The following is a 9,295-nucleotide window of genomic DNA, read 5'->3' as shown; positions in this document are numbered from 1 at the left end:
AGCAGTTATCACAATATATAAAAAAATATACTTTTTATCATTGCATGCCATCAAAACCCCTCAGACACAAACTGCTCTGAAAAAAAATTGTAAATTAAAATGTATCCATTTACTGAATGTTATTCAGACACCACTTACATTAAGCAACAACTAAAACTTATCACAATAAAAGTGCTATTTTCTCTGTTTACGCTATTTTACCACATATTTTAGCTTCCTGAAATCACCTGTTCTCCATACATAACATGGGAGATAATTATTTTTCTCACAATCTCTTTAACTGTTCTTAGTCCTCTCTTCATCAGCAACAAATCCTGTGAATTTGGTAATATTTACTCTTTATTTACCAAACTTACTTGGGGGGGAACCATATATTTTAGCCACTTGACAAAATGTGCTCCCCCTCCATGACATGGGACTTAATTGTTTTTTCACAAACTCTTTAATTATGTTGATTCCTCTGTTCATCAACAAGACATGTTTGTTCGGGTGTTTGTTCTTCCAATTAATAACTGACATATTAATACAAATCTAAACACATTATAACTATGAACTTCAGTACGCTCTATTTTAGTGCAGAAGTTCGCAGAATATTTCACATCTTTTGGAAATAAAAATGATTTCCGATTGTTTTCAGCTCCCTCACTGCAAAAACAAAAATCTCACCAAGTAGTTTTGGTCCAGTTTATTGTGCAAACATCTTAGTACATTTAAGATAAGACACAACTTTTCAGTAACTTTTCAGGAAGATATAGGAGCTTGTTTTAATTCCTTAATATTGATGAAAAAATATTAGTTCCATTGGCAGATTATTTCACTTCTAACTGGAGAAAAATGTTTTGTTTTAAGTATCATATTCTGTCAATGGAACTAATAATTCTTCAGCAATTTTAAGAAATTATTTACTTAAACAAGCTTCTATATCTTGCTTAAAAGTTGCTTATTAGTCAGTTTTGTCTTATTTTAAGTGTACTAAGATATTTTCACTAGAAACTGGTCAAAAAAAAATACTTGGTAAAATTTTGCCTTCAAAATTCAACTTTACTGATCCCAAAGGGAAATTAAATGTTGTTGTAACTCATGTAGATTCGGCTAATGATAACATTACCCAAACCACAAATTTCAGTGATTACATTCAAACCAATCAAACTCAATTTCTCAGAAAATAATCCTAAATAATAGCTATTAAAATGGATTTTAAACACAGAAATCGTCTAATTATGGTAAGGCTGAAAGCTGCGAAAGTGACTCAACAGGCTGTTGCTAGGTAACCAAAGAATGAGTGAGTTGCTAGGTAACCAAAGAGTGAGAACATTATTTGATTCCACCAACCTTGCTTAGCTAGAGAGAGGTTGTCCATTTTCTTATCCAGTGAGCGGATAATGGCCAGAAAGAGAGTCGGACTTGGTGGCTTCCTATATGCATCAGCTGGGTCAACAGGCCCGCCCGTTTCCCCTTTTTCTGTTTTAGGGCACAATGTTTCCTTTTGACCGTTGGCCCTCGCACCCTGCTGTGCCAGTCCATTGTCCTCAAGAGCCGCTGTCTCCCAAGTGTGGATTTAAGCCTTGGTGATATATTACCAGCTCAACTGTCTCCTATAGCCATCAGCTAAGCCGAGCTGCATTCAGCCATAAAGTTTGGTTTTATTCAAACTTCAGCAGTTTTCTAGTTGTTCTGCTGAGGTAGTGACATCAATTTGTGACATCACACAAATTGATGTCACAAAGAGTGATGCACACTTTGCATCACAACGCTGCACTCTTGAATTCTAAGGTCATAACCATTGCAGAAGAAAGAGAGAGAGGAAGTAGAAGGATTGTCTCCGAACAAGAGATTCACAACGAAAGCATTTCAAGATAATAATAAAGGAAACCATTGAACAGCTTTTGGATTTGTCCAAACAAAACAGATCAACAATGAATCAGAGCAGTAAAGCGTCGTCCTCTGATTCTGACCAACAGACTTTAGCTAGAGAGACTCAGAAGCTCCATGACATCTTGAAAGAGGTCAGCTTGATGCCAATTGAGAAACAGTCTCTGATTAACCTAGTCGAGGAGCTGAAGATCAAAGTAGTAAACATGGAAAAAGCTACACTTCAAAAAGACAAGCTGCTTCGGGAGAAAGATGAGGAATTAAAAAAACTGCTTGACATAAACAGAGCTTTAAAGGAGAATAACAACACACTGGAGCAGAAAACCACTGACTTGGGTCTGAGAAACACTGTCCTGGAGAAAGAAAAGACCGCCTTAGAAAAGGAAAAAAATAACCTGGAGCAGAAAATCACCACCCTGGGGCGGAAAAACACTGCCTTGGAAAAGGAAAAAAATGCCCTGAAGCAGGAAAACTTCTTTTTCAAACAGGTAAACACCATCTTGGAGAAGGAAAATACCTTATTCAAGCAGGAAAGACCCTCGTTTGAGGAGAAAATCAACACCCTGGAGCAGGACAACACCGCCCTGAAGCAGGAAAACACCGCCCTGAAGCAGGAAAACACCACCCTGAAGCAGGAAAACACAGCCTTGGAAAAGAAAGAAAGTGTCCTGAAGCAGGAAAACTCCATTTTCAAACATATAAACACCATCTTGGAGGAGGAAAACGACTACTATGAGCAGAAAAAAAACTCCTTTGAGTGGAGATACACCTACTTGGAGAAGGTAAACACCACGCTGAAGCATAAAATTACAGCTCTGAATCAAAAAAGCACTGCATTGGAGGATATAATCACAGCCTTGGAGCAGGAAAAAGCCGCCCTGGAGCAGAAAAGCACTGTCTTTGAGAATATGAGCACTGACCTGCAGCTTAAAGTGGTAGAGCTGAGCCATTGCCTAAGGGTCAGAATGGAACAGCTGAACCAGCAGCCATCTGAGGAGGAAACCCATGAAGACATCCAATCAGTTTCAGACCAGCCACAGGTGCAGCCGCCCGTATTGAGTCGTGTGATCGGAGGCTTCTCCAATAAACTTCTGAAAATGTGTATTGACACTCTCAGGTATTGGTATGAAAGATTGAAGTTCTAAATAAAGAAGTGTCATGAGGGCTCCAAGCATTATGCTTGATTATCGGTGGCAGAAAAGCTTGAGGACAACAGGACTGCGGTGTCAGGGGAAGCTTGACACTTGGGGGCTGATGGCGGAAGAGCTTAACGCTGGAATGATGTTGGCTGGAGAGTTTGAGGCCCGCAGGACTGCGGTGCCATGGAACTTGAGGCCATCGAATTCTGGTCTCCTTCGTCACCAGACTATTCCTTTGTCGCCAGATCATAGAGTTATATTATGAACTCTAGTTTTGTTTTTATTTTAGTTAGGCATCAGATGAGGAGCTTGGGGCCAGCAGTGCCTCCCGGCCTGCCTCCAGGGCTTTTTAGAGAGTCCTGTCGGTCTCGCAGCCTGCCTCCAGGGCTTTGTGGCAAGTCCCGTTGGTCTCCTGGCTGACCTCCAGGGCTTCGTGGCGAGTCCCGTTGGTCTCCTGGCTGACCTCCAGGGCTTCGTAGCGAGTCCCGTTGGTCTCCAGGCTGACCTCCAGGGCTTCGTAGCGAGTCCCGTTGGTCTCCAGGCTGACCTCCAGGGCTTCGTAGCGAGTCCCGTTGGTCTCCAGGCTGACCTCCAGGGCTTCGTAGCGAGTCCTGTTGGTCTCCAGGCTGACCTCCAGGGCTTCGTAGCGAGTCCTGTTGGTCTCCAGGCTGACCTCCAGGGCTTCGTAGCGAGTCCTGTTGGTCTCCAGGCTGACCTCCAGGGCTTCGTAGCGAGTCCTGTTGGTCTCCAGGCTGACCTCCAGGGCTTCGTAGCGAGTCCTGTCGGTCTCCTGCCCAACCTCCAGGGCTTCGTAACGAGTCCTGTCGGTCTCCCGGACTGCCTTCGGGGCTTCATAGTGAGTCTTGTTGGTCTCCGGGCTGACCACAGGGATTAGTAGCGAGTCCTGTTGATCTCGCGGCTGACCTCCAGGGCTTCGTGGCAAGTCCTGTCGGTCTCTGGGCTGACCTCCAGAGCTTCGTAACAAGTCCTGTCAGTCTCCCGGCCTACCTCCAGGGCTTCATAGCGAGTCCCGTTGGTCTCCAGGCTGACCTCCAGGGCTTAGCACCGAGTCCTTTCGGTCTCCTGCCCAACCTCCGGGGCTTCGTCATGGGTCCCATCAGCCTCCAGGTTTCTGCTCCGCCACCAGCGTCCTCCAAGGCTGCTGTTCTGCCTGCGTCCTCCTCAGATTCTTTTGGTGATCCTTTGTTGTTTCCATTTAATTCTGCCTTGTTTTCCACATCTGTTCTTCATTGGTGATTCTAATTATGTTTATTTCTTGTTTCTAGTTATTTTTGTTTGTTCTAATTAGGTTCCTTTAGTCTACTTACTCCTTTGTGTTTGTATTTTTATTATTTGGTAAGAAGATCTTGTTTATTTATTTATTTTACAATTTTGTTATTGCTTCTTTTTAAAACAACACAGAGTTAACATGTTTATGAAGCTGTAATCCTTTGAACAATCTTACCATGGAAACCATAAGAGCATCAGTCAAATGTAAATATTATGACAAAAATAATCTGAAGAGGTCTGTCAAAGAAACTGTAAGTAAATGCTTATTTATCACATATATTTGTAATAATTCATACTGACGTTTAATAATTCACTTTGCAATATATGTAGAATCATGTCATTACTGAGACTAGAATGTGCAAAGCAGAAATCATCCCTCTGTTTCAAGATTCTCATTTATTACTGTTAACATAAATGAGTTTACAAAGCATCTGTTTAATTGGATAGTTTGCCTAGCTTATGAAGACTTTGAAAAATAAAAACAGAAATGAGAACTTTTCTGAGGAATTAGTGACAATATTTAACTTTGGTAAAGCTAGCTGACATAAAGCTGGAAGTTAAAACTGTTTTCAAATCATAACGTGTGAAGTCAGGATGTCTCTTTTAAATATCTAGTTTCAACTGAAACTGTTGCTACTGTTATGCAAATAACATCAGTTCTATTTTGCATGTTATGAATGTCTGTTTTACGCAGAACTGAAATGGAGGAACATCTAATGGAAGAGAAGGCTGGTGAAACCAGCACAGTGACATCCCTGGAAGAGGTTTGTTATTAAAACTTTTGGGAAACTGAGTGCTACTTTAATAGTCTTTCTGCATTTAGTTTGAATGTTCTCTCTGTGCATGCGTGGGATTTCTCTGTGCACTCTGGCTTCATGCCACACTTCAAAAACATGACATCTATTTTAATTTGGGTTCTCTGAATTGCTATAAGTATGCATGTGTGTGTGTGTGTGTGTGTGCCTTGTTGTTTGTCCTGTATGTTTCTTCGTTGCCCTGTGACCGGTTTTACCTGACCTAACGAAACCCAAATGTTTATGTTAGCTTACAAAAGAGGTCTGAAACCTTTTGTAACCTTTTGGACTGTAAAGATGAATCTTTACAGTCCGAAGAACCATCTTTCCTTGAGTCCAGATAATCAAAAAAACAACACATTTTTAGAGCCACAAATGTTACAGGACTTGTCACTTTGATAAACATTTAACTATAGAAAATCTGTTGTCATTTTAAAGAAATCAGTAAACCTTCCCTAGATTCGTATGTGAAGGATTAAACCAGCACAAAGAGTCAGCGAGGTAAAATTACTCATATTGAATTGAATATCTTAGGGATCACACTTCTGACAGCAAAACGCCTGAAGTGATCAGAGATTTTACCCCCAACAACAGTTTTAATCAAGAGAGTACCCCGCCCAAATCGTCACACAATAACCTTTCTCCAAGGACCTGTTCAGCTCTTCCCTCTTCAGCTGCAGGTGCAAGGTCTGTTTTCCTGAGCTGACGCACAAACTAACCCACTGCTTGGAGGAACATCCCTGTCCTCACACTGTTCTTCAGCAGATAGTTATTTATCATAAAACATTTGAAAAATATAATAATTGAATTAAGTAAAAATATAGGATAGTTTAACTCAATGACAAGAAAAACAGATTAAAAAATACATTACTGGTACATTTCTTGTCATTCTGTTGTGGAAATTCAATGCAACTGTCCTATTGTATAATATTAGCAGCCATGGGTCGACTGTCGCTCTGTGAGTAGAGTACTTGTCTTGTGATCGGAAGGTTGTTGGTTTGATTCCAGCTTCCTCCTGTGTTGTTGCTGCACACCCACCACCCCTCTCTCTCTACTTCTCCCTCTGAGAGGGTGAGACGTGCTACCAGCTCTCCATCTAACGGGTAAATTGAGTTTCCTAAATCTGCTGGGAACTGAGAAAAACTCTGTTTAAGCTGGCCTGTCGTAAAAGACTCGCCAGGTTCCTAACGACCTCCATCCAGGTGCCCCAACCTGCTTCCCCCTGTGAGTTAGCCAGACTGAGCAGTCAACTAGTTTCACACACCTGAGCACACCTGTTAATGGTCGCTCTTTCTCTTTGCTACAATGTGCAATTGTTACTGAGCCAGGTTGGTTTTAATAACTCGGGCGAGTCCCAAGGGTTTTGTTTTACATATAGTTTTGGGCTAAAAGCAACGTATAAAACGTTTTCCACCTTTTTCTCTCCAGAATCAAGCATCACAGCTATTTTACGACCAGCAAAGAATTTTGAGGCGACACATTCATTGATTATCCACAACATCTTTTAGATTTTTCTTTATGCTAAATATTTATTAGTAAGGCAATTTTGCGAGGGTCTGTCCAGCTTAATTTCAGTAGCAGAAAAAATCAAATAAGTAAAATCAAACATCTCAAACTAACCTATTTTTCCCAAATCTGTTCCCTAATTCTGCTTCTGCTGAATTATGCTTTGTCTTTTGCCAAATTCTATTATTGTACTTTTTCAAACATTTTACTATTGTACTTTTTCAGCAAAGCCACGCCGGTGAAAAGCCTTATGGCTGCAGTCAGTGTGAGAAGAGGTTCAGATATGCTTCAAGACTGAAGTGTCATCAGCGAAGCCACGCCGGTGAAAAGCCTTATGGCTGCAGTCAGTGCGAGAAGAGGTTCAGATATGCTTCAGGACTGAAGTGTCATCAGCGAAGCCACGCCGGTGAAAAGCCTTATGGCTGCAGTCAGTGTGAGAAGAGGTTCAGATATGCTTCAAGACTGAAGTGTCATCAGCGAAGCCACGCCGGTGAAAAGCCTTATGGCTGCAGTCAGTGTGAGAAGAGGTTCAGATATGCTTCAAGACTGAAGTGTCACCAGCAAAGCCACACCGGTGAAAAACCTTATGGCTGCAGTCAGTGCGAGAAGAGGTTCAGATATGCTTCAAGACTGAAGTGTCATCAGCGAAGCCACGCCGGTGAAAAGCCTTATGGCTGCAGTCAGTGCGAGAAGAGGTTCAGATATGCTTCAGGACTGAAGTGTCATCAGCGAAGCCACGCCGGTGAAAAGCCTTATGGCTGCAGTCAGTGTGAGAAGAGGTTCAGATATGCTTCAAGACTGAAGTGTCATCAGCGAAGCCACGCCGGTGAAAAGCCTTATGGCTGCAGTCAGTGTGAGAAGAGGTTCAGATATGCTTCAAGACTGAAGTGTCACCAGCAAAGCCACACCGGTGAAAAACCTTATGGCTGCAGTCAGTGCGAGAAGAGGTTCAGATATGCTTCAGGACTGAAGCGTCATCAGCAAATCCACACAGACGAAAAAACCAGATCCGTATAAGACAAGGAAGCTAGTGATAGAACTTCTTTCTATCACTATGGCGACATGTCTGTAACATTTATATCAATAATAATAACAAGCATGCAAATAAATTGTCATGTCGTCTTTTTTTTGTAGCAAAAACAGGATCAGGATCAGGGGTTGTTTGAGTTTGGTTTTGGAATTTTGTCATTTACTAGTTTACTTTTTCAAACATTTTACTGTTGTACTTTTTCAAATATTTCAGGTTTTATGCCTGAAATATTTCAGGCTAAATTCAGTTATATACCTAACGTGATATAGAAGTATATCACCTTTAGCTGGTTAACAGGTCACCTTGACCTGAGTGAAAGTTCACCGTCACCTGAGATGAAGCTGCCGCACAGGTTTAAAACCTATGCGAGCATCTTAGCGCTCATGTTGTGTTTAAAGGTGGCTCAGGAAAACCAATGCTCACTATTAATTTGTTACGCGAGCAATGGTGTCACACTATTAGTATGGCTGAGACATTTCTGACTCTTCTATCGCTGCAATTTGCGATAGAAGACAAAGCTGGTGACGTACGATCCAGGGGGGTTCATGTGGCTATGATGGGTGCAGCCAGCTCCTATCACCAGCTGTCTCTCCCAGAGTAAGTTAACTTTATATTTTCTATTTATGTTTTTGTTCATGACAATAATGAACAATAAATAAATAAATACTACTTACTACTTTTTCCAAATATTTTAGTATTATTTTTCCAGTTTGCAAAAAAAAAAGCAAACATGAACGACTGATGAAACCATCCAACAAAGCCACTAGAGGGAGCAAGAGTCTTTCTTTTTATTCAATTTTTACTTGCTCAATAAGCCTTATTACTGTGGTTTTAGATTCCTGGTTTTATGCAGCGAGATTTTCACATTTTAAATTATATCGTGATAATTTAGCGAGGACACAGATGAAATGAAGAATGAAACTGGTCTCCACATCTTACCGCTGAGCTGTCCTCTTTCCAGCTGCGACATCTTATTCAAATGGTTTAATTTCTGTCCAGGACTTGTGAAAGTGTGCGTGCCTCATTTGTGAGTAAACACCTGCTTACTTGTCCACAGAGCCGTCTCTTCAGGCGCATATAAAGGAAGCTCCCTCATCTTTCTGGATAACAGTTTGAGAAAATTGTCAATTTGAGAAGCCAGAGCAGCGAGGCGCTTGACTGCTGAACTGGAACAGCATTTTTCTTCCTTCTGCACACTCCTCCATCTCTTTGTGTCTGATGTGATATATCTGAGTGTATAGAGGTGTTTGTGAGTGCATCGGTCAGTGACAACGAAATGGTTTCTGATCTCTCTAGACATTTCTCCTAGTATTCCCAAAGCCGTGGGTGAGATTTTTTTTCCCCCCTCCTCGAAAATAGCTTTGCACTGCTGACCTTTATACTGAACAAGACTTCCGTGGAAAAAAAACGACCTGGTATCAGTCTATTCCCATCATGTTAGTGGTTCTCGCAGTTCCTGACAGCCTTGGAGGGGTGAGCCTGGTCATGCGCCTGCACTTCACAGAATCAGAAAAAAAGTACATGTTGCAGGTTGTACGTGTTTGAACGTTTTTATTATTTTACTGTAAATTTAGCAGCCTACCTGCCGACACCCTCTGCAGCTGCTACGCAATTTAAATCAATATTTACAGCCAGTGTGTCAGTCACCAAAATCCTGTAGTTGA

At 41.5% G+C, this 9,295-nt stretch overlaps 1 protein-coding gene across 3 annotated transcripts; it reads left to right on the top strand.

Moving 5' to 3' along the window:
• The first annotated feature begins 4,456 nt into the window (after window positions 1-4,456).
• Window positions 4,457-7,710, top strand: LOC114137554 (oocyte zinc finger protein XlCOF19-like). Of its 3 annotated transcripts, none has more exons than XM_028006239.1 (4): window positions 4,457-4,552; window positions 4,996-5,065; window positions 6,827-7,464; window positions 7,549-7,710. In XM_028006239.1, exons 2-4 carry the CDS (start codon window positions 5,003-5,005, stop codon window positions 7,616-7,618), a joined length of 771 nt encoding a protein of 256 aa, XP_027862040.1. In that variant the 5' UTR covers window positions 4,457-4,552; window positions 4,996-5,002; the 3' UTR covers window positions 7,619-7,710. The 3 variants fall into 3 exon arrangements, with proteins under 3 accessions (XP_027862040.1, XP_027862041.1, XP_027862039.1); XM_028006240.1 differs by having other exon boundaries at window positions 4,458-4,552; window positions 6,827-7,380; XM_028006238.1 differs by having other exon boundaries at window positions 4,461-4,552; window positions 6,827-7,710.
• Window positions 7,711-9,295: the final 1,585 nt, after the last annotated feature.

This window comes from Xiphophorus couchianus, chromosome 22, assembly GCF_001444195.1.
Source record: "Xiphophorus couchianus chromosome 22, X_couchianus-1.0, whole genome shotgun sequence".
In the NCBI taxonomy this organism is placed as follows: Eukaryota; Metazoa; Chordata; class Actinopteri; order Cyprinodontiformes; family Poeciliidae; genus Xiphophorus; species Xiphophorus couchianus.
The sequence above is the reverse complement of the archived record's forward strand: the minus strand, read 5'-3'. Positions and strand labels throughout refer to the sequence as shown.

What these genes read in the sequence shown, in the direction of transcription:
- LOC114137554 (XM_028006238.1), top strand. Translation starts at nt 5,003, where the DNA reads ATGGAGGAACATCTAATGGAAGAGAAGGCTGGTGAAACCAGCACAGTG. An exon ending in CAGTGACATCCCTGGAAGAG is followed by an intron (nt 5,066 to 6,826) that starts GTTTGTTATTAA and finishes GTACTTTTTCAG; the next exon opens with CAAAGCCACGCCGGTGAAAA.